This window comes from Galeopterus variegatus, unplaced genomic scaffold, assembly GCF_000696425.1.
Source record: "Galeopterus variegatus unplaced genomic scaffold, G_variegatus-3.0.2 Scaffold176, whole genome shotgun sequence".
NCBI classification, from domain to species: domain Eukaryota; kingdom Metazoa; phylum Chordata; class Mammalia; order Dermoptera; family Cynocephalidae; genus Galeopterus; species Galeopterus variegatus.
Genome location: NW_007726287.1, coordinates 855,858 through 880,516, shown reverse-complemented (window position 1 = coordinate 880,516; position 24,659 = coordinate 855,858). Strand labels below are relative to the sequence as shown.

Below are 24,659 nucleotides of genomic sequence, written 5' to 3'. Positions count from 1 at the left end.
GAGAGGAGGATACAAAGGAGGCCAGAGTGGCTGCAGAGCTGGGGATGGGAGGAGGGGAGGCAGGACCGGGGCTGCAGGCTGCACTGGTACCCACCGCTGCGTGACAACATGGCCCTAACTCACAGCTCACAGCCGCAGACGTTACTGTCTCACAGGCTGTGTGGACGCAGATCCAGGCGGGGTCGGTGGGGGCCTCTGCCCCAGGTGTCTCGGGAGGCTGGGGCTGGGGGCTCCACCGAGGCTCTGCTGGGCAGGACCCACCTCTGAGCTCAGTCACGTGTTATTGGTGCTTTCACCTTGGACTGAGGGCCTTAGTCACTCTGTGACTGTTGGCCCAGACTCTCTGCTGGTTCCTTGCCATGCAGGCCTCTCTATCAGGCAGCTCATAACAGCAGAACCTGATTCCGCAAAGTGAAGGATAAAGATGGGGTGAAGGGGCAAACAAGAGAAGACAAGCAAGACAGGAGTCACAATTTTTAATAAATCTTAGTAGTGATCTCACATCACTTTTGCTGTATTTACTGGTTAGAAGCTTGTCACCTCTGAGCTCATTTGGCTGTTACTGGCTCCTGCCCTTTGGGCTGAGGGTCTCAGTACTTTTTCTTTCCTCCCTTCCTCCCTTCCTCCCTTCCTTCCTTCCTTCCTTCCTTCCTTCCTTCCTTCCTGCCTTCTTTCTTCTTCTTTTTTTTTTTTTCTGACTGGCTGCTGGCTGGATCCGAACCCTGACCTTGGCTCAGTTCTGTTCTGTCTGTTGGCCGGGACTCTGTTTCCTCACTGCTGGGGACTGTCCATAGCGCAGCTCATACTATCTGAGCTTGCTTCCCTAGAGAGAGGGAGGGGGGAGAGAGAGAGAGAGAGAGAGAGAAGGCAGGAGAGACAGAGCCAGACCGTAGGCACAGACTTCTCGTAACTCAATCTCGGAAGTGACAACTCATCGGTTTTGCCGGATTGTTTTCCTTAGAGGACAGACACTGCGTCCAGTCCACCCTCGAGGGATGGGATTACACAGCCTCTTGGGTCCAGGAGGTGGAGATCGCTGCCCCCACACAGGCAGAGAGGAGGCGCTTGGGCCCCATCTAAATATCACAAGCAGCCCCTGCAAGGTTTGGGCCACAGGGTACGATTTCTGAGTGTGGGTTAATTTCAACTTCCCATAGGGCGGGTTGTGCTGCTGCAACTGTGTGCAGTTAGCACATGGCGGGGGAGGGGTGCAGTCAGCTCCAGCAGAACTCGGAACCTGGTTGCCAGGCACCCACAGTCCAGACACAGCCCCCTACCCAGCTCACTTGGCCGGAGTCACTGGAGAGAGACACATGCTTTCCTGTTGTGTCCCGATGTGCCGAGGCTCAGACCTCAGGAAACCCCAGAGCGGGAGCCTGTGCCAACGCCTCAGGCGCTGGATCAGCCCTCACCTCCGATGCTGGTGGCCTTTCGTCCGGAGGAACCCAAAGGTAACATGGGGGCCGGCCTGTGGCTCACTCGGGAGAGTGTGGCGCTGATAACACCAAGGCCCTGGGTTTGGATCCCTATATAAGTATGGCCGTAGCTCACTTGGGAGAGTATGGTGCTGACAACACCAAGTCAAGGATTAAGATCCCCTTACCAGTCATCTTTAAACAAAAAAAAAAACAAAGGTAACACGGGGCAGCCAGGCCAGGGCAGCCCAGGCCAGGCCACCAACAGCCTCTAGCTGGTGACAGGTGTGACCCACTCCACAGTCCCGACAGGAATCACAATTTTTAATAAATCTTAGTAGTGATCTCACATCACTTTTGCTGTATTTATTGGTTAGAAGCTTGTCACTAGGGAGGAGGAGATTGTTCAATGACTTGGGTACCAGGAGGCAGGGATCGCTGGGAGTCATTGCAGAGGCTGCCAAATACATGGCCTGAGATGAAGCCCTTGGGTCTGACTGTAAATATAATGGGAAGCCGTTGGAAGGTTTATGCCAGAGGGGATGATATCTGAGTTCTGCTTAATTTTCAACCCTCTTGTTGTGCAGACTAGGAAATGAGGCCAAGAGGAGGGGAAATGACTTTCCTAGGATCACAGTACCAAGTCCGGGCTTGTTTTGAGTTGTGTTCCATGTTATATATGTCACCCTTTCTTGTAGTTCTTCCATCTGGAAGTTTTTGCATTAGCTACATGGGACATCAGCCCACAGGTTTTGTTTTGTTTTGTTGTTTTTTAATAAAAGATGACCAGTAAGGGGATCGTAACCCTTGGCTTGATGTTGTCAGCACCACAATCTTCCAAGTGAGCTAACCGGCCATCCCTATATAGGGATCTGAACCCGGGGCCTTGGTGTTATCAGCACTGCACCCTCCCAAGTGAGCCACAGGCCGTCCCAGCCCACAGGTTTTATAGATAATATCTCACATGCACATGAGGATGTCCCTAGGAAGTAGATGCTAGAATGATCCCCATTGTGCAGGTGGGGAGACTGGGAGGACCTGACAGGCACAAGGACTTGGTCCAGGGTTACTGAACTGGTAGCAGGGAGAAGCTAGGTGACCCAAATGACTTTACCTCCTGAACCTGGTGGCTGGGATTATGGGAACCCAGTGGTTGGTTGTCCTGGCTCCCGGGGTAGCAATGCGCACTGGAAGCTCCTACCCTGGGCAAGCCCTCCTCACCTGCCATCACCCTCCTGTTTCCCTTCTCCTCCCTCAATTTTTATCAACATCTGAAGATAGAGAAGTAGCAAAGGAGAGAATTTGTTCGTTCACCCAGTTGGTACATGTTTCCTGGACCCAGGCCATGCCAGAGGAGGCAATAAGAACAATCCCAAAAGTTGTCCAAGGAAGGGGCAGTGTTCCTCTGGGAAGTGGGAGGGTGCAGAGAGAGATTCCCGAAGGAGGTGTGCTGTGGTCAGGGTTGACTCGAGAAAGGCAGGTGCAATGACCGCGGTGCGGCCGATGACTGGGGCTGGTGTCTGTCGTCCTAGTGGGCTACAGTAACAAAGGACCACAAACTGGGTGACTCAACACAACAGAAATTGATTCTCACACAGTTCTGGAGGCCAGAAGTCCAACATCAAGGTGGCAGCAGGGCTGTGCTCTCTCTGAAGCCTCTAGGAAAGGATCCTTCTTTGCCTCTTCCAACTTCAGTGGTTGCCTGCGATCCTTGGTGTCAGAGCTTTGTCTTATAGACATATCACCCCAGACTCTGCCTGCATCTTCCCATGGCCACCTCTGTGTGTCTGTGTCCAATTTTCCCTCTTCTCCTAAGGACACCAGTCATTGGATTAGGGTCCACACTAATCCAGTGTGACCTTGTCTTCATTACATCTGCAAGGACTCTATTCCTCAATAAGGTCTCACGCACAGCCGTCAGGAATCTTTTGGGGAACACAATTCAGCCCATAACAGGGGTATTGGGGGACTGGGGAGCAGCAACTTAGCCTCCAGCTGGGGGGTGGGGGTGGGGCGTGAGTGGAGCCATGGTCCCTGGCTCTCATGTTCTGGCGGCAGCACCAGTAGGTGGCACTGTGACCTCCCTGCAGGCGCCCCAGCACTGCCTTAAGCTCCAGCAGACAAAGGTCTCACCTTCTAGTTGCGAGGAGACTGTCTACTCTCAACTGTAAACAGACCAGGAGCACAGTCATTTCATGGGTGGCACTTGTTGAAGGAAATCAAACCAGGTGGGGCCATGAGGTGGTGACTGGATGGCAACTTTGCACTGGAGGCTGGAAGGGGATGGGGGGCTGCCTCCTTGAGGAGGTGACGTGGATGGCAAGGAGGACCATGTACTGTGGAGCGGGTGTCAGAGGAAGGAACAGAAAGGAAGGCAGGGGCGAGGGGTAGGGGGTCTGGGGAGGCGGCGGAGCCAGACCCACAGGGGTCAGGAGTGTGCAGTCTGCCTCATTCCAACCTGCAAGCTGAGCTGGCCCTGCTCCACCCTTTCCAGGGGCCCTGCGGCTAGATGACACCTGCAGTTTGCAAACAGCTCTCCTGTTACTGCAGTGCAAGCAAGGCAGCTATGGAGACCAGTGGGGAGGGGTGGGCTGTCCATGCAGGTCATCACTTGAAGGGTCCTTTCCCCAAAGAGTCCCTGCCCGAAGTGGGCAGTGCTGCACCCACAGGCTCAGCATGGTTCTCTTAGATGCCCCTTTGATATACAAGGGGTGGGGCAATGTGGGGCTGAGGAGGGGCCCAGTTCCTGACCATGGAGTGGGCTCGCGTGGACATCATTGAGTGCCCAGCGAGTTGCTGATCCAGCAGCAGAAGTCATTTCTTACTTTACTGTCATCCACACACACATACATACACACACCCCTGAACCCCTCAAGGCCCCTTCCACCACCTCAGCCACTAGTCTTTGACGGTGTGGCATGGGCAGCAGCTCTTCTAGAGAAGACACAGGCTGGGAGCCTAGGGACCTGTGCAGTGGCAGCTCTGCCACTAGTGGCATAGTCGGACACCACCACATGCCAGCCACAGGGCCGTGCTCCGCAGTCCTTCCCAGGCTATTCCCAAGCCTCTGTCCTGTGCTGTGCAGTTGCCTGGTGAGGACAGCCGTAGCGCCTTCCGTGTGCCTGGCCTTAAGCTATATAGTGTCTCGTGCCTGCCCAGCGCTCTGCCAGATGGGTGCCATTGCCATCCTCACTTCCGGGTGGGGAAACTGAGGCACCTCCAGTGGGGAAGGGACTCCCACAGCTAGGTGTGGCAGGTCTGTCAGGGGCCCGTCCCTGTAGGCAGGCAAGCCCAGGAGAGGCCAGGTGCCAGGCTGGGACCAAATTCCTTCCGATTACAGTGGACTTCCAAGGGTCAGGGCTAGGCTGGGCTGGGCAGGGCAGGGCTGGAAGGCCCCGAGGTGGTGGTTAACGGTGGGAATGGAGATGTAAACAGAGCTAATAAGCCCCTTTCGTCCGCTTCCTGCTTTAATGAAGGCCTTGGACTCTGGTCTCTACATTTTCTCGGGGTTCTTGGATTCTGAACCTCAAAGAGTTTTCTTTAAGGCCAGAGTTGGTTAGGCCCCCTTGGGGGTGGGGGATGAGATTATGGACCCTCAGTGTCCCCTCCCAGAGCAGCCATGCCAGGGTGAGGACATAGAGAGGAAAGGGCATGGGAAGCATTGTGGCACCCCCCTAAAAACAAGCCCAGAAGAAGGGAGAGCTCCCATGGCAACTCAGCAGTTGCTTGTCAACTGCAGGTCCCCAAAATACTTGCCTGCAGGAAGGCTCAGGACTGGGGGCTTTCCAGTGGGCTTTCTGGTGCCTCACACCCCCAACCCCTGTGGGGGCTCACTCACCCCTGGCCCTAAGAAGAGATTCCTTGAGGCTCAAAAACCAAGAGCCCTGAGAAAAAGCAGAGACCAGAGTCCAAGGCCTTCACTAGAGTGGGGAGACCAGTGGGCCTTGTTGCTGCGGTGCTTCTTCGGGGCTCCCCATGGTTGAGCCACCCCCACCCACACCACCCCCTAGATCCTTCCTGAGGGAAACCCCAATCTGCTCTCCCCTCCACATCACGCCATTCGGCTTGGCACCTGGCAACGGAGGCCATTTCCTGGATACCTGAGTGACAGTTGACAGTGGCAGAATGTCAGAAAATGCAGGGTTAGAAGGCACAGTGATGGGGCCACCGCCAGCAGGGGGAGGGGGACAGGCATGGGGCCTTGTGCTTTGTGGCCCCTGCAGCCACAGGCTCCCTGGGCCTGGGCAGATGGCACGCCAGGATGTGGCAGGGGTGGATAGATTCCCCGGAATAGGGGGCCAAAATTGGTCTGGGCCAACATTGAGACTAACTAGCTGAGTGACTGTAGCATGTCCCTTCTCGTCTGTGGCCCACTTACCCCTCCCTGTTCACCATTCAGTGCATAAACTTTGCCCTGTGAGTTATGTCACCTCCTGGGGCCTTGGGGCAGAAAGGTGAGGGGCCAGGACCAGGCCAGCCACTACCCTTCCTCCTCCACCTGCCTGCACCCATCTGGGCAGCCAGGCCCCTGTCCTCATGTGAGGCAGGTGGAGTCAGTTAAGTGCATTGGCTTTGGAGCAGGATGCCTGGGTTTGAATCCTAGCTCGGTGCTTATTACTGGGTGTCCTAGAACAGGCACTAAACCCCACTGAGCCTCACTGTCCCCATCCCCACCCCCCATGAGGAAAATACGCACTTCCCGGTGGCTGTGAGGATGGAAGGAAATCGGCCCTTTGGGCTCCCACAGAGGCTGCTTTAGTCTGTGGGTGCCGACCCGGTGCCCAGAGCTGGGATAGGGACGCAGACGAGGGGTCCCGCCTGGAGGAGCCAGGGGTGCAGCACTGTGGAGGAGGTCATGTGGGGGCAGACAACCTGCTGGTAGGACTTTGGAGCCAGGAATGGGTTGAGACCAGCTGCCCTCAGATGCTCTCTCTGGAGATGGCAGGGAGGGCTGGGACCGCTGGTGACCTACCCCACCCCACCCCCCGGGGGCGGGGGGTGGTTCCCAGTGTCCTCAGGGAGCCAGGATTCTAGTGTGACCTAGATCATCCCATTCGCTCACCGTGTGACCTTGGGCCGTAACCTCACCTCTCTGAGCCTCCCTGCCCCAGCTGTCAGACAGGGAAGGGCGGCGCGCCCAGCCCCGCAGTTGGGGAGGCTCCCAGGGGATCTTCTGCCCTGCACCGGGCACGTGCGTTCATCCGGGGGCAGCGGCTCGGTCCGTCCCCAGCCACTGCAGAGGGGAGGCGGGGCGAGGGCGGCACAGACAATGGCCTGGGCCCTGGCGGAGGCGGCGTCCACCCGCCGGGCGGGGCGCTGGGCAGGGCCGCCCGACTCCTGCCCGACGCCCGGGTGAGCCCACAGCCCCAGCCGGGAAGGAGGCTGCAGGAGGCCGGACGGAACCAAGACCCGGAGCGCATCCCCTCACCCACCCCTGCGTGGGCGCCGGGGACACCCCCACCCCCACCCTCTGCGCCACTCTGGCCTCCTCCCCCTGCCGGGTGGGTGCATAACTAACTGAATCCTCCCGGGCAGGATAAGAGGGGGCTGGAGGGCACCCCGGGTCCTTCCTTCTTTCTGAGTTGGGATCCTGGACACCCCCTGAGATTCCAAGTGTGCCCATCTGACCTTGGTGTACCTGCCAGGGTGTGGAGGGGGTGGGCCTGTCCAGTTGAAAGAAAGGACCCGTGGCCAATAAGTGGCCATGAGTCCAAGAACTTCCCCACTTCTACCCTTCCCCCTCTTGGGACTCCATCCTGACCCCCTCTCCAAGGGAGCCTGGGGGGTGGGATGGAAGGTGTCATGCCCTTTCTGTGTTAATGTTAAGCTCAAAACTGGGAGGGTGAGAATGTGGGGGCTAAGGGGGAGGGTGCTTAAGCCCTTGGGGCTGCCACCCCTTGTACCAGATCCCCCCCTGAGGGATTCTTACCCCTGCCCCACCCCTGCTGGGCTGTGGCCTGAGGGAGGGGAGAGCTCAGCCCTGATTACCCAGATCATCTGTCAGGGAGGGAACTGAAGCCCAGGGAGGTCAGGGCTGTCTAGAGGTCAAGGGGAAAGAGATGTCAGAGGGCTGGGTGGTGGCCCTGGCTTAGACTTGCAGGTCCCAAACAGGTGGGCTCCCAAAGATCATCCCATTCGCTCACCGTGTGACCTTGGGCCGTAACCTCACCTCTCTGAGCCTCCCTGCCCCAGCTGTCAGACAGGGAAGGGCGGCGCGCCCAGCCCCGCAGTTGGGGAGGCTCCCAGGGGATCTTCTGCCCTGCACCGGGCACGTGCGTTCATCCGGGGGCAGCGGCTCGGTCCGTCCCCAGCCACTGCAGAGGGGAGGCGGGGCGAGGGCGGCACAGACAATGGCCTGGGCCCTGGCGGAGGCGGCGTCCACCCGCCGGGCGGGGCGCTGGGCAGGGCCGCCCGACTCCTGCCCGACGCCCGGGTGAGCCCACAGCCCCAGCCGGGAAGGAGGCTGCAGGAGGCCGGACGGAACCAAGACCCGGAGCGCATCCCCTCACCCACCCCTGCGTGGGCGCCGGGGACACCCCCACCCCCACCCTCTGCGCCACTCTGGCCTCCTCCCCCTGCCGGGTGGGTGCATAACTAACTGAATCCTCCCGGGCAGGATAAGAGGGGGCTGGAGGGCACCCCGGGTCCTTCCTTCTTTCTGAGTTGGGATCCTGGACACCCCCTGAGATTCCAAGTGTGCCCATCTGACCTTGGTGTACCTGCCAGGGTGTGGAGGGGGTGGGCCTGTCCAGTTGAAAGAAAGGACCCGTGGCCAATAAGTGGCCATGAGTCCAAGAACTTCCCCACTTCTACCCTTCCCCCTCTTGGGACTCCATCCTGACCCCCTCTCCAAGGGAGCCTGGGGGGTGGGATGGAAGGTGTCATGCCCTTTCTGTGTTAATGTTAAGCTCAAAACTGGGAGGGTGAGAATGTGGGGGCTAAGGGGGAGGGTGCTTAAGCCCTTGGGGCTGCCACCCCTTGTACCAGATCCCCCCCTGAGGGATTCTTACCCCTGCCCCACCCCTGCTGGGCTGTGGCCTGAGGGAGGGGAGAGCTCAGCCCTGATTACCCAGATCATCTGTCAGGGAGGGAACTGAAGCCCAGGGAGGTCAGGGCTGTCTAGAGGTCAAGGGGAAAGAGATGTCAGAGGGCTGGGTGGTGGCCCTGGCTTAGACTTGCAGGTCCCAAACAGGTGGGCTCCCAAACTCCTCCACACCTCCATCGCCTCCTCTGTGGACCCTGAGAGGTGTGTGCGATGTTCCCAAGGCAGCTGGCACTGTCACACGCAGGCCTCCTGCAGGTGGATAGATGGCCGTAGGACCCACCTGCCATGATTGCCCTTGGGAAACCGGGGTGTGGGCAGGAGGTAGAGACACTTGAAGGCCCTGGGTTGAATACACGCATTTTTCCAGATGGGAGACTAGGGCCCAGAGAACTTAAGTAAATTGACAAGGTCTTATGCTATGGGGGGACCCCCTGGATCCCCTTCTTCCCTGAGGCCAAGTTCTAGGCCCCTGACCCTGGTTGCTCAGGGTTGGAGTTCAAGGGTAAGGCAGTCTGCCTGGCCTGAGGCACTGGGTAGCCAGGGAGGTGACAGCTGGGGGCTGCCGGCAGTGGGCAGGCAGGTAGTGCCCAGTGTGGGAGGGTTGAGCTGGCAGCACCACCCACCTGGATCCCCTGCCACCTCGCAGCAGACACTTGAAGTTCTTGGGGATTCCATGAGAGTTTCTTTTCCAGCTGCTAGAGCTAGGAGATCCCTGCAGGGAGCATGTGCCTCCTCCCCTTTCAACATCCCTGCCAGGAGCAGGCACTGGGTGGGCACAGAAGCAGGCATGCAGGCCCTGAGGGAGGGAGCTCACTGGGTCTGGGGACATGGAGGTGGCCATCATTGTCTGGCAGATATGCAGGGAGTAGGGTGTCCATCGAGCCTCTGGGCCTGCAAGAGCGGGCTGGGTCTGCTGTCCTGTGGCGTGGGATTGTGTGTACATTCTTGCATGTGTGTGTCTTGGGAGCACCTCCCTGCCTTTGGGTGACTGTACCCATATTTGAGTGAATACATGACCTCATGGGTCGTTGTGTGCCAGCGATGTCTGTGTGCTCAGGCCTGACAAACAAGCACATATGTGAAGGGATGCATGTGGCTGTGTGTGGGGACCGTGGTTGGTACCTGGGGAAAGAACATCATGTCACAAGGTGTGCATGTGTGTGTGTGTACGAGTATTTTTGCGTTTAGCTTTTTCAAAGCACAAGGCCCCAGCCTTGACCATGAGGAAGACTGAGAGTTCATAGCCCAACCCCTTAGCCCCTGAGCCAATTTTCTCATCTGTTAATGGATTGATGACCATGCCCAGCTCAGAGTTGTGGTGGCTGGAAAGTGCTTAGTGCAGTACCTGGCACACACAGTCACTCTGTTGCTTGACAGTGGCATAGAGACCTGAACAGCTCTTGGAGGGTCCCAGGCAGGGGAGGGCACCTGGTGCCTTGCCGTCCCCTTGTCGGGCATCCCGTGAGCAGGTGGAGGCAGAGAGATACCCTTGAGCCTCGCCTTCTAGGGGAGGGACCAAGGAAGGAGCAAAGACCAAGGGCTGGCAGAGGAAGACAGTGGCGGGAGAGTGGGAAAAGGCATGTCACTCAGCCCCAGAGCCCTGGTGAGCCAGGGCATTGCCTGCCCCCAGCCTGGGGGAGTTTTCTTGCTGGAAAAGGACTGTGGGAAAGAGGGCAGCGGGCACCAGCCCCACCACCTCCTGGCAGCCAGCTGGAGCCCTGAGCCCTCTCCAGAGGCCAGGGCAGCTCAGGAAGTCCCCTCTGAAAGGGCAGCCCTGCTTCCCAGGCCCTCAACCCTCTCAGGCAGGCCGGTGGCAGTACCGGGCACGCAGTGTCCCTGGCACAGTAGGCAGTCTCCCACACCACAAGGACCCGTTTGTCCTGATTCCCCTGGCCCTGGAGCACTGGGTGACCAGGACCTGCTGGGCACAGGGGCCTGACAGTGGGTTCAGCCCATATCCCCCCACCTCACCAGGCCCTGGCTGTGCCTTAGAGAGGGTTTCTTTGCCCAGGCCCACGCCACATCAGAGCAATCTCTACTTATCCAATGAGCAGACCCATTCCCCAAGAATTGCTCCTGGACCAGGAATTTAGGAAGGGGAAAATCCCTTATGTTGAACCAGACCTGACCTGACCATCTACCTCCCCGCCTCCCACACCCCAGGGCAAGCTAGCTTCTGGGAACCTCCAGGCCCTGCTTCTAAGAAAAAGGGCTCTCACTTCCCAGAAAGCCTGCTGCCTCCTTCCTCCCAGTTCCCCTGCCTGGGCCTGCCTCCCGCCTCTGCTCCAGGCCTGGCTCTCTGCAGAGCACTTTAATGGGAGCCAGGTGGGCAGAGATGGCCTGGCCCCTCCCATGCCCTTCCTCCTTGCCCCCTCTCAGCTTCCACCCCAGCCTCACCACCTCCTCCAAGAAGCTTTCCTGGTGATCTTCCCACAAAGAACTCTGAATATTTTATTTTATTTTATTTTTTTAAAGATGACCGCTAAGGGGATCTCAACCCTTGGCTTGGTGTTGTCAGCACCACGCTCAGCCAGTGAGCAAACCGGCCATCCCTATATGGGATCCGAACCCGTGGCCTTGGTGTTATCAGCACCGCACTCTACCGAGTGAGCCACAGGCCGGCCCTAACTCTGAATATTTTAGAGTCCAGCAACTTTGAAGCTGGAGGAACCGTCTGGGACATGGAGGCCACTTGTTCATACAGGTGTTTATTGAGAACCTCCTATGTGCCTAGTACCATTCTAGGCATCAACACATCAGGGGACAGAGCTCCTGCTCTCAAGGAGCGTATGTGAAAACTTCCCTCCCCTTCCGATTTTAAAAAGAGGGGACGCTGGGTTAAGATGCCAGTGCTCTTTCCGCTTGTGTGATGCAGGTGTGTGTGCACGTGTGCGCACAATCCAGGGGACATTCATCCATTTACTTGTTGGCAGTCATGAGAGCTCACTGTGGGCCAGCGTTATTCCAGGCTCTTGGTATGGAAGGGGGAACAAAACAGACAGGCCTGCTGCCCCTAGGAAGTTTTCAGCCTGATTAGGGGAGGAGAGGGCATGAAAGGATCCAGTGGTGATCAGTTGTTTCCAGCGTGCCTCCTTGAGTGCTTCCCGAGCTGCTCCTTAGCTTGCCTGGCCGGCATCTGCAGCAGCGCCTCCAGCATGCCCAGTGCCCGTATCCTGTCCTGTTTTTTCTTCTACAGCATTCTCACCTTCTAACATGTATTTTGTTATGGTGAAGGAGCAGAGGTGATTATTATCTGTTGCTCTCCCTAGTGTAACACCAGCACTTGAACAGTGCCTGGCACCTAGTAGGTGTACAGGAAATTGTGTGAGCTGGCTATGTGTATGCTGTAGTGCTCCAGGGCCCCTCTGTGATACTAGATCCTTATCTACTTAAGTACAGAAATTGACATTGTTTAGAAACGTAATCTGACATTGCTGCGACATTTTGGTTGCATTTTACAGAAGTATCAACAGGTCCTAAGTTAAAAATGAGAACCACTGGTTCTTCTCCACGGAGAGCATTCTAAGCTACCTTGGGGTATCATCTTTTGAACACGTGGCATATGCCAGGCCCTATCCTAAGTGCTTTCCATCCAGTGTTTCATTTCATTGTGCAACATTTTTTTTTTATAAAGATGACTGGTAAGGGGATCTTAACCCTTGACTTGGTGTGGTCAGCACCACGCTCTCTCTCCCAAGTGAGCTAACTGGCCATCCCTATATAGGGATTCAAACCCATGGGCTTGGTGTTATCAGCACCACACTCTCCCAAGTGAGCCACGGGCCAGCCCTGTACAAACTTTTCGAAGCAGAATTATCCCCACTTGTGGGCCAGGACCGAAGCTCAGCCAGGGAATGAAACTGTGCAGCTTCACCCAGCCAGTAAATGACAGGCTGGGAGTTTGGCTGCTGCTTCTACCCAAAGCCCCAGCTCAACAGCTGCTGCTCTAATCCATGCAGTTGGAACTTGGGCTCCTAGTGGAGCCAGACCTGCGGGACAGGTCCAGGGTGGGGGAGGAGAACGTGTCCTTGGCTGTCATGGAGGGGCAGCTGCCGGTGCTCTTGACAGTGCTGGATCTGTTGGGTTCAAAGCCAGCGAGAGCGGATGGGGCAGGGCCCGGATTCTTGGATCCTCAGTTTCTTGGCAACCTGTATGACTCAGTGGGCTAATAAAAGGGACCGACGGGCAGGCAGCCAGTGCAGGGGAGCCCTGTGGTGGGTGAATCAGCCAACCGCTGAGTTACTGTTCTGCTGGGGTGGGGCCAAGCCTCAGCTGCCAAAATACTCATAGCCTCTATTCACCTTTCTCCCCCAGCTCCCCATGCAGCCCACCTTTCCTATACCTCAGCAGGTGCTTCTTATGACTCTGCTGTTCCCAAGGTAACCAGGTCTCCCCAGCCTGGAGCAGAAGAAAGGGTCTCCCCTTGGGGGTGTGTAGCCTTCCACAAGTCACTCCAAGGCTCTGCCCCCACCCCCTTGGCCCTCCTGTAAACCAGGGGCCACTGAGATACGTGCCCTACCCGCAGAAGGGCACCATGAGGATAAAATCACCCTTGACTCTATGAATAGCTGGGAGTTTGCAGAAAGGAACAGCTGGGAGCAGCAGCCTCAAAGCCAGATGGGGTTGTAAGTTTCACTGTGTCTTGTGGCTTTGAGTGGTTTTGTGCCATAGCTTCTGTCCCCGAGTTCACCTGCAAACCTGCCCCACACATCATGATGATTAAATGATATCCACAACTGGCACATCAGTGAATAGTAGAAATATTGGGGGGTCATTGACTCCAGTTTAGTCACCAGGTTGGGGGTGGCGTGATCTGGGGAAATGGAAATCAGAGTCCATAGCCTGGGCCTCATACAGGAAAGAAACCACCCACCCTGGTGACATGGATCCAGCAACCCCAAGTCTGCTTTGCACTGCTGGGAACAAATCTACTTGTGATTTTTAATTTGCCACAGAGTAGAGGAAAGCAGGCAGCCCTGGGGGAGCCAAACAGGCCTGGGCATATACCTGGCCTTGCCACTGACATGCTGTGTGACCTCAGGCAAATTGTTTGCCCTCTCTGGGCCTCTGTTTTTTCAGTTTTAAGTCAGAGAGGATGACTGTGGCTTCATTTGTATGATAGACAAGACACTGCATAGAAAAGTGCTTTGTCCCCACTGAGGGGTGGTAAATGCAGGACCAGACTGGGCTCTGGGGATGAAGGGGCGTCAGGAGCTGCCCCCGCCTATAAGGCTTCTAAATGTGGGCAAGCATTTGCCTTCAGGCTGCGGCGTGGCAGGTGTTTGTAGTGCCCAGGTCTCTGGGAGTTTCTCAGTCAGAGCCAAAGAGGGAGGGGATGCCAGGCATAGAAGCAGCCCATGGGGGCCGGCCCGTGGCTCACTCGGTAGAGTGCGGTGCTGATAACACCAAGGCCACGGGTTCAGATCCCATATAGGGATGGCCGGTTAGCTCACTGGGTGAGCGTGGTGCTGACAACACCAAGTCAAGGGTTAAGATCCCCTTACCGGTCATCTTTTAAAAAAAAAAAAAAAAAGAAGAAGAAGCAGCCCAGACCCAGACGTGAGCCCTTTCCCACCTCCAGGGACTAGGTCTGTCTCGTGCACAGCTGCAACACCATCCCTACCTGGCAGAACTGGCCGGGCCACCAATGCATGTTGAGTGTTTTGATGATGAGCCTCAGGTTCCTAGAAATGAGCGGGAGGGGAGCTGGGTTGTCTCCCCAGCAGGACCCCGAGTCAGGTCGGAGGCTACAGGAAAGAGGAGCAAAAGCCAGGCCTCGGCCTCTCCTGTCTTGCTTCCTGGACAGGATGTTGTGCGGCATAAACAGCTTCAAGAGGAGTCACCACTCTGGCTGAGTCACAGCTCCTAGCGACAGCCACATGGTGTTTATAAACAATGAGCCAGGGCCTGCCCCCACCTTGAGAGGGTGAGAAGACCCTGCCCAGATGTGGGATGCAACAGGCCCCCCCCCAGGGCTTGTGTCTGAGCCAAAGCATTGGTGCAGCCTGTGCACACACACATGCCTGGGAGTCGGGTTTTGCTGTGTCTGGGCCTGTGTGTGGCTGGCCAGTACATTATCCTAGGGCCACCTGGTGTGGGACAGAGCATTGCGGGACCCACAGCAGGTCATGTGACCTAGGTGTCCTGGGACAAGCATGGGGTCACACACAGTAGGTGCTCGGAAACGGTTGTGCTGTGTCTGGTCCTAGGGAGAGCCAGCCACGGAAGGCCAGATTGGACGGAGGGCAGGGGGAGTTCCTGTAAGCCCAAGAGCCAGGCAGTGACAGTGATGTGGTGCATCATGTGCCAATGCCAGAGCGGCAGGGAACAAAGGCCCCACTCTCCCTCAAGCAGGCAGGCGGCAGGCGGGGCGGGTGGCGAGGGACCACGTGGGCAGGAGGAGGGGTGGGTGTGCCCTGCTCCTCCCCTCCCACCAGCCCCGCATCCTCAGGGATCCGGCCTTTCTGTGCAGCGGCTGGTCCTGCTCTTGCTGTGTGACTCAGGCCCCCAGTGGCCTTCCCAGAGAGCTCAGTCCCCGCTGCACTGGGGCAGCCCTGCCTGGCAGGGCCTGGCTCACAAAGGAGTAGCCCCAGGATTGGGCCCAAAGACCAGGCTGACCTGTACCAGAGGCATATGGGGGCAAGAGGCTTGGGAAGCGCGGCAGAGCGGGGGTGTTAGAGAACAGCTTAGGAAGCATGGAGCTGAGCTGCGAGGCCTTGCACAGGGCCTGGCACCTAGGACGTGCCCAGTAAGTGTTTGTCCAATCCAAGCATCGGCACACCTAAGGGCAGGGCAGCCTGATTCCCGTTGATCCTCCACTCACCGGTAAGGGGATCTTAACCCTTGACTTGGTGTTGTCAGCACCACGCTCACCCAGTGAGCTACGGCCATCCCTATATGGAATCCGAACCCGTGGCCTTGGTGTTATCAGCACCACACTCTCCCGAGTGAGCCACAGGCCGGCCCGCACACCCTCATTAAACTTGAGCACTATAGCTCACCCCCCACCCACTCATTCACGCTGTGGGAAACTCGGTCCCATTTACTCACCCGCTTCTCCCTTCCACGCCTAGAAGTCACTGTAGAGACAAGGAAACCAAGCCTCAGAGAAGGACCCCCCACCCCAGTCCTCCATTTCATCTGACGAACTCCTTGTTAAACCTGCAGCCAGACTGCACCAAGCAGTGCCCATGACCACACGGCTAGGCAGTTGGCAATGTAGGGGTGAGAGGCCGAGGTTGGGGTCAGCCCAGGTACCCCAGGCTCTGATCCACCCCTTTCCCAAGGCTGGACCTTGTGGCAAGCCTCATGGCTCGGCACCCCTGGGCATGGCTGCACCCCCACAGCTCCTTCCCTTTCCCGATGACCTGGGTTGCCTTACAGTACCCCTTCTTGTGTTTGCTTTTATATTGACAAACATTTTTTGAGTTATCTACGGGGATCTAGTTACAAGGGCATACTCTGCACCGGGCAGACCCCAGCTGCCATCAGGCGCTTGTTCTCAGGTGTGGAGCCAGGCTGCAGCACTCCTGGCACACAGACAGCATCCACCACCATTTACTGTCTGTTGCCACCCTGGGAGATAATCGGTGCGTCTGCTGAGTGCAACCAGTCCGTGCTGAGTTCTTGTGGAATCTTCCAGCATCCTCATGTCCATTTTACAGATGAGGAAACTGCAGCCCAGAAATGCTAAGTCACTTGCTTAGGGTCCCAGAGTACGTGGAGGTTAGGATTGGAACCCTGGCTGATTCATAGCCTGGTCGGCTATCCTGTTGCTCGAAGATCAGTGTTGGCTGTCAGCATGTGCAAGAGACCAGAGGTGACACCTGCCTTTCCAGGGGACAGGGGCCTTAGAGCCCCTGAAAGTCTGCCAAATGAAACGTGGGATGGCTGGTGGCAGAGACAGGGATGGTGTTGCTGTGTTAAGGCAGTGGTCAGAGAAGGCTGCTCTGAGCCGGGTCCTGGTGCTGAGAACATGGGGGAAGAGCATGGTTTCAAGCAGGGAACACTCATGCCAAGGCCCCAAGGCCAGGCAGTGGTGGTAGCAGAGAGGCCAAGGTCAAGGCTGGCATGAGTAGGAGGGGCCTGGGAGCTGGGGGCAGGTGAGGGCTTGGATTCTCTTCTAGGTGGGACAGAAACCACTGGAGGGATTTCGGAAGAGGGGAGACCTGCTCTGGCTGCGGATCCAGGGTGGATGCAGGGAGTTAGGAAGGCAGCTGCTGCTGGGCCCACCTGGACCCTCCAGCTCTGCATGCCCAGCCTGGCCCCACCCCTGAATGCCTGCCCACATCCCCAGAGAATCTCCACCCCAGGAGTGTCTCTAAAATCCTTTCTCCCATGAAAGACATTCTCCTGCAGGAGCCCACTGAATGAGAGTTCAAGGTCAGAGCTCTAAGTGAGGCTGTCTGGGAGAGGGAAGAGGGAGGGGCCAGAGTTTGGATTTGAGTTTGAAAACCCCTCTATGCTCCCCACCTTCCCCCGCCACCCGGTAACAGATCAGGGAACTGAGACCCAGGGAGAAGAAGAACCTGCCAGTCCCACAGGGAGCCAGCACCAAGCAGGGACAGGACCCAGGCCTCTGCCCTCAGGCTCTGAGCTGTCTGCTGTGCTGGGTCCCCCGTGGCCCACAAAGCTACCAGAAGAGGATGTGAAATGCTCAGAAGAGCAGGGCCAGGGCAGCAAGCCAGTGAGCGAGGTGCGGGCAGGGCTGTGTCTGGGTGGGATGGAAGGCCCTGGCCACTCCCACCAGGGCCCTGGGGCCTGATGTGCCTGTGGGGAGGCTCCAGATCTCCTGCCTGCCCCCCTCTCCTTCCTGCCTCTGTGGTCCTTAGTGCCAAGCCCAGTGCCCTCCACTCCAGCCAGGGTCTGGATGTCCACCCAGCCTGTGGGCCTCTGATTTCACCCTGGGATTTCTGGGCTTCGGGATGGGGGTTCTAAACACAGCTGAACAGACACAAGTCCTGGGTTCTCGCTGTGAGAGCTTGGACAAGTCGCTGTTCTCTCTGGGCCTCACGTTTTCCATTTGTCAAATAGGTATGTTAGACTCGTTCGAAGATTTCCAGTGTCTGGTTTGCAGCAAAATGAGAAAAAAGGGGACAAGTTAGTGAGTTATTCTTAAAGCCAAATGTACACGCTTTATGACGGCCCTTTTCCTGATGCACGCCCTCCGTAGTTAGTTTTGGTGGTGTCTTTTCTGAAATAAGGGTACAGGTGATGGTTGTGGAAGTAGTATTTTTTTATTTTTTACTGTCCTACTTAGTGAAAGGAACAGTCGGGAACCCTAGGTTGGTCCCCACTATTTAAAATAAAATCCTGCGCCTGGCTGCCAGGGAGGGGAGCTCTGAGGTCTGTTGGGCATGGAAGTCTTCCAGAATGAGTGAGTGGGGTCCCCTTCCCTCCTCCCACTGCCTCGGCTGGGCTCACGCTGCCTGGTGGCTCTGCTGGAGCCCTGTTTTGATCTCAGTTCTGCCTCTGGTGATGATTTAGGCCCCCAAGGCAGGAGGAATGCGGATGGGGACTTGAGGTAGTGGGGTAGAGAGCTGGGCCCACCCAAGAGGAGCAAGTCTAGGCTGGAGCTACGGGGCCAGCTTGGGACCAAGCCCCGTCTACTCGTCCATAGCTGGCCCATGGCCTGGCAACGAGCGGGAATTCCTGGCCCTGCCCGTCACAGCAACAGGTATGACAGCCACGCAGGTGACACCAGGCCTAGGCACTCAGGTGCTCAACTCCACCAGGGTAGGCAGGCGGCAGACACACTGGCAGAGGGCCTCCCTCAGAGCCCACTCCACCCCCAGGCTCCCACCCCACCATGGCCCGGGAAGCCTGTGCCAGGCCCGCCGTGCCTAGGGGGAGGAAGGGCTCGGTGTTCTTGGCCTGTGTCTCTGTGGTGACTGCCAGGCGGTGGGCCGTTGCCCGCCGCACTGCTCTCCGAAGCCCCACACCTGGGCTGGCACCTCTGCCAGCACCAGCCACCGAGGTGAGTTTCCAGGGCAGCCAGCACCTCTGCCAGGGAGAGGTGGGACGGGACACCGGTTGGGCCCCAGGCTCAGGAGTTGGTTTCTTTGGGCTCCCCTCCTTCCTTGTCGGAACTGGTTGAAGGAGTTTGGCTGGAAGCCGCTGAGGAGGTTCCCTCTCCAGAGGAAGAGAAGAGGCTGGGCTCACGCTGCCGGTGCGCGCCCACTCTGGCTGACCTCTCCACCTGCCCTCAGCCCCGGTGGGTCTGTGCGGGGTGGTCATGGCTGTCATAGCAGCGACATTCCTGTGGTGCTTCTTGGGTTACCAAGGGCTTTTGTACGATGTTTTATCATCTGCTCTCCTGAGAATCCTGAGAGCCAGGTAGTGGTGGTGGTATTATTATTATTGTTATTGTTATGGTTATTATTGTCCCCATTCTACTGATGGAGAAACTGAGGCTGAGGGAGGTTAAACTGAAGCTAGGAAGACACAGAGCAAGCACTTGAACCCGAATCTAGGCTCCAGATCTTAAGAGAGTTTCCCAAACCTACAGGACGGGATGGCCCTCGGGGCTGGGCATCCTAGGCCCCCCTGTGCTGCCATGATTTCCAGCTGGCACGTTGCTGAGTGTGCAAGAAGAGTGTGGGGTTGGCAGCTGGCTGACCACCCTCTAGGGAAGGAGAGATAACGGGGCGGGGGGATGCTGTAGCCCCCAGAGTGCAATGGGCACTTTCAGGCAGGGTGTGGTGTCTCCTGTCCAGCATTACAGTGGGATGGACATTGTACCTCCTGTCAGAGCCCCCAGGCTTGGGGACAGGTTTGGGGCTGAGACTGTGGGAACCCCCTCCCCCACACCCTGGGCCATTGGTAACTTCCTCAGCCACACGTGCCCAGTATTTACCTGGCCGCTCTGCACAGCTACCCATATGGGCTCTGTGAGGACGGGACCCCTGTCTCCCTTTCTCACATGTCTGTTACCCTCTGTGTTTCAAGTCTCCTCTCTGTTCCCATGTGTCTGCATTCCCCTCTGCCTCCCTTCCTCTCTCCTCTCCTTCCTTCCACCTGGGGCTATCACATGTTGAATCGGTGGCCCTCAGGGATGTCAGTGCCTCCTTGGGGTGTTTGGCACTGAGCATTCTAGGAGTGGGGGATAGTTGTCAGAGTGTGTCTGGATGGTGTTTATTATGATGATGCCTGGAATGCTTCCTCTGCAGCATCCCAAGGGTTAGTGAGGCTGGGTGTGAGCTCCCTTTTCCTGGGGAGCATACCGGGGCCCTGCAGCGAGCTCCTGGCTGGTCTAGGGCTCTGTGCCTCCCATTCTGGCCATTTCCACTGCTCCAGGCATTGGTGCATCTTGTTCTCATTGACTTGGGACAGTCAGGCCCTGTGAGGTCACAGATTTGGGGTGATGATGATATCACATCCCTCCACCCAATGTGTTCTCCTGGAAGTTTTGATGCTTGATTTCCCGCCTCCTGATCAGCTCTGAGTTCGGCCTCCAGCCCATGGGAACCTCTTCTCATGGAGGGTAGGGAGTGGGAAACGGGGAGGAGGAGGAGGCAGTTCTCAGGAACCCAGCGGCAGAGAAGGTGGGGCTGAGCCAGGCCCATCTGCAGTGCCAGGAGCTCCCACACTCGGCCCAAGAGCCTTACCTCCTGCCAAGATGTGTGCTCACCCGCCCACAGAGGGCCACCTCAGGACCCAGGGAGGCCAGGAATGGTGACATCAGTGACAGGAAATGACCAAGGGGCGTGGCCAGGCCATACCCTCTCCATGCCCTCCCCAGGGTCTAAATATAGATCACAACAGACAGACAGATGGGGGTGACCTCCACCTGCCTAGCAAGAGGTAAAAGGTTCTCCACCAGGGCCTGACCCGAGTCCGCATACATGGCTGCTGTTCCTCGCTGGTTTTGGCCAAACCCAGGGTGGAAGAGGTAATGACCAAGGTCTACAGCCGCCTAGACATTACCCTGTGCCCAGCAGTCCACACAACTGCAACCTGGGCTCAAGCCCCATTCCCTGGGACCCTGTGCGAAAGCCTGGGTCCTGCTTTGAATGTCTGCTGGGGCAGCATTTGCAAACCACCTGTCGTGTGCCTGGCAGAGGGGTGGGTGGAAGGTGGGAAGACCAGGCAGGCGGAAGGACGACATGAACAAAGGCCCAGAGAAAGGGAGGCGGGAGGCTCTGGGGAACCACAGCAGCACTGTGTGAGCCTCTCTGGGCGTGGGGAGAGGGCCCTGGAGGTGTAAGTTGGGGCACACCAAACAGTGGGTCTTTTGCCTGCTGGCGGGGGGGGAGGGAGGGCTTTGAGTATCAAGACCCTGCTGGCCACTGGTGTCTGGAGCACCAGTGGTGGAACGGGGGCAGGGAGGAGAGGGGCCACAGAGATTTGCCCCGAGCACACCTTTCCCTTATACCAAAGACAAACCAGAGATGGCTGCTCAGAGGCCATGGAGTGATGTAAGGTGCCCAGGGGGTCTGTGGCAAACCCAGGAGCACATGCCCTGGCTAAAGGGGACAGCCAGCAGTCAGCTCCCACCCAGCCTCTTGTCACAGGCAGGAATGCAGACCCAGTGTGGTCGGGTCGTCCAAAGTTACAGGAGAAGCCGGAAATGTGGATTTTTATATGAAGTCATCTGATCTTTTACTGTTGGCTCAAAAATTTTTTTTTTTTAAAGATGACTGGTAAGGGGATCTTAGCCCTTGGCTTGGTGTTGTCAGCACCACGCTCACCCAGTGGGCCAACCGGCCATCCCTATATGGGATCTGAACCCGGGGCCTTGGTGTTATCAGCACCGCACTCTCCCGAGTGAGCCACGGGCAGGCCTGTTGGCTCAAAAATTTAAAAACACTTTGCAAGCCAAACAAAGTACGCATGTGGCCTGGATTTGGCCTGGTTCCGGTCTGCAGCTGTCAGTTCACAGCCTGTCTTTTAAAGTTCCCCTTTGAGAACATCCTGGCCACGGAAAGGTCTGTGCAGCATTGTTCTCAAGGGCCTGTGGTCCCTGAGGAGGGGCAGATGCATTCCCCAGGGGGGTGGTTGGGAACCTGGGAAGGCTGGTGTGGGGGTGGGGTGGACTGTGAGCAAGGTTAGAGAGGAAGGGAGAGACACCAATTCATAAAACCCCCTCTTCCTGGGGCGTGCTTTGTGCTCTCCAGGAGTCCTCTGTTCTCTCGGCAGACCCTCTGCATGTCCTCCCAAACTCACTGAAGCCCGATGTCCACTGTAACTGTTGAGAGTGGGAGATCCTGTTATGGTAATTGAAAGGTGGGGACTTGAAGAGGTGATTGGATTGTGAATAATAAGTTGATAGATTAATGGTGGTCACGGGCGTGGTTCTGATGGCTTTAAAAGGAGCCAACTGAGGTTAGCTCTTACTGCTCCTCCGTCTGCTATGTGAGACCCCTGCGTCACTGTCACCAACACCAAGGCCTTCACCAATGTGGTTCCTGGGCTTTGGACTTCCCAGCCTCTGAAACTGTAAACAATAAGTTTCATTTTCTTACAAATTACTCCGTTCCAGGTATATAAGGTATTACGTAAAGGTATTATCCAGGTATTATCAGCAACAGAAACAGGCTAATACACCCTCCAAGTACCAAGTGCAAGTGTGATCATCAGCCTTGAGGTTCAGAGTCACCCAAGGTCATCAGGGCTGCCTCCAGCCCCCAGCCTCCTCTGACAGTCCTGTCTGGGCATCAGTACTTGGTTTCCCAGCTGCCCGCTGCCTCGGTCCCTAAAGCAGAGCCCCTAGTCCCTTTTGCTGTAAGCATGCCATGAGGGGCCCCTGGGCATGGAGTGAGAAACATGTGGAATGGTAAAGCTGCCAGTTGTCACTGCCTGGGCCCAGGGTCTCAAGCCTGTGGCCCTCCCCCCATGGTCACTGGGAGCCTTAGAGGCATCGGAGGGTAAGTCTCAAACTGTGTCCTTTTTCTTTTAACTTTCATTGTGGATAATTTCAGATAGACACAAAAATAGAGGAAACAACAGAAGGACCCCCAGCTGTAAGGATCATGGGCGCAAGGCCTCTCTGTTCTCGCCTCTTACTGCCCCCACTGCCCACCCTTGCCCAGGGGACAAGGTCTACACAAATCCAGATACATCATTCCATCCACAGATGTTCTAAGATGTAACTCTAAAGTGACTGCAATGCCATTATGACACCTACAAAAAACGATGTCTAATGTCTTCAGGTATCTAGTTCGAACGAGCCCAGTGGTCTCTTAGTTTTTTTTTTTGTTTTTAAAAAGATGACTGGTAAGGGGATCTCAACCCTCGGCTTGGTGTTGTCAACACCATGCTCAGCCAGTGAGCAAACCGGCCATCCCTATATAGGATCCGAACCCGTGGCCTTGGTGTTATCAGCACCGCACTCTACCGAGTGAGCCACGGGCCGGCCTTATTTTTAATAGTTGCCTTGTTCAAGTCATGGTCCAGAATGCACGCATTGCGTTTGGGCAACGTCTCTTGCCCTTCTTTAATCTCTAGTTTCTCCTTTATTTTCCCTCTGAAACATATTTGTTGGATAACTAGGCAGTTTGTCCCAGAGAGGCTCCCACAGCCTGGGATTTGTGGATTGCGTCCCCGTGGTGTTTAACATGCTCCTCTGTCTCCTGTAATCCCCTCAAATGGTAGTTCTGTGCGGGGCCTGGCTGGGTTTAGGTCTGGTTTTGGTGAGAACATTTCGTGAGTGGTGCTCTGTTCTTTTGGCAGGTGGCACGTGCTGTCCTTGTCCCCTCTCTTTTGGGATGGCCTTGCCCTTGGTAAGGGATCCACCCCACAGCTTAGGGAGGATTACGGGAAGGTGTGCGGCCTCAGGACAGGGCCCTGCGTGCAGGAGGCGTCCAGTGAACCACAGGCTGTGGCTAACAGTGCGGGGCAGTCTCTGGCCTGCCGATGTGGGGTCCTGCACACCACGTCCTGCATGGGGTGCTTTACCCAGCTGTCTGTTTAGCTTTTCACTTTTGCAAAGGAGAAAACTGTGCCTTAGAGGTGAGGTGACTTGCTTAAGGGGGAAATTGGGGTCACAGAGTAAGAAAGGTGTGGACCTGGGCCTTCCCTGGGAACTAGGGGTGTGTCTGTGTGTTCATGTCTGTGTCTCTGTGTGTCTGTGTATGTATGTGTCTGTGTGTGTGTGTCTATGTGTCTGTGCATGTGTGCATGTCTGCGTATGTCTGTGTGTGTGTTAGTGTGTAGCCAGAGTGATGAGCAAGCTTACCAGGAGCTGGAAGGGGATCCCCAAAGGGGGACAGATAAGGCAGGAAGGGGAACTTTGTAAAAACACACAGACACCAACTAGAGGGACTGGTTAAGTAAATGATGGGACAACCCCCCTCCCCCCCATGCAGATAAAGTCCAGATAGTCAGATGGGAGGCAGTCAGGGTGTCCCATGCTGGGGGTGCAGCGTGGTTAACTGCCCCCTCCTCACCTCTCCAGCCACCTTGGGACTGCCCCACCCCACCCTGTACCCTGGACCTTCATGGCCAGAGAGGTGGTGACTCCTCTGTGTCCTCAAGACTCTCTTGGCCTCTGCGGGCCCCTCCAGCTGTAAAACAGGCAGGAGCTTGCTCCCAGGCTCATCCCTCAGAGAAAAAGATAAAGAGCAGAGAAGAGGAGATAAAGTCAGCAGCAGGCAGGTACTGGACTCTGAATTCCAGAGGCGCTGAGAGCTTGGCTGGGGGGTGGGAAGGGAGGGAAGGAGAAGCTTAGAGCCAGAGGGAAGTGTGCCTTGTTGCCCTGGGAGGACCTCCTCCCGCCCCCTCACCCTCCCTGGCCGCAGGGCTTGGAGGCCTCCTAAACAGCCTCTAGGGATCTGTACCCGCCTTGCTTTTTTTAAAAAAAAAAAAAACAAAAAACACCATTTATTACTTGTGCCTGACTATAAAAATATCTATTTTGGAAAATTCAGAGAAGTAAAATTCTGTGTAGCACCACCCAGAAATCACTGACATGACTTTTGTGAAGTCGGTCCTCTGGTCGCACACATGTACGGTGTCTGGCCCAGAAAGCGTGTTCTGCACCCTGGATTTCTCCCTTCACAATCACAGCAGAAGCATCTTCCACGGACATCTGGGCCTCGGTACACAGTGGGTGCGCAGGATGTGCTTGTGGAATGTGTAGTCTGGTTCTGACGTCTCATTTCACAGGAGAAACGAAGCCCAGTGGTATGGGAGAGGACCTGGGGAGTTTGGTGGCATTGGCAGGGCTGCTGACAGCAATCCTCGGCCTCTGTGAGACTAGG

The 24,659-nt window shown here is 56.6% G+C and overlaps 1 protein-coding gene across 1 annotated transcript in view; it reads left to right on the top strand.

Annotated features, from left to right (window-relative positions):
- Window positions 1-1,194: 1,194 nt before the first annotated feature.
- The window catches only part of RALGDS (ral guanine nucleotide dissociation stimulator), a 47,227-nt gene continuing 23,762 nt past the window's right edge, over window positions 1,195-24,659 (top strand). The window contains exons 1-3 of the mRNA XM_008563837.1: window positions 1,195-1,451; window positions 6,527-6,916; window positions 7,608-7,848. Coding sequence (XP_008562059.1) covers window positions 1,195-1,451; window positions 6,527-6,916; window positions 7,608-7,848 — 888 coding nt within the window. The remainder of the gene's footprint in view (window positions 1,452-6,526; window positions 6,917-7,607; window positions 7,849-24,659) is intronic.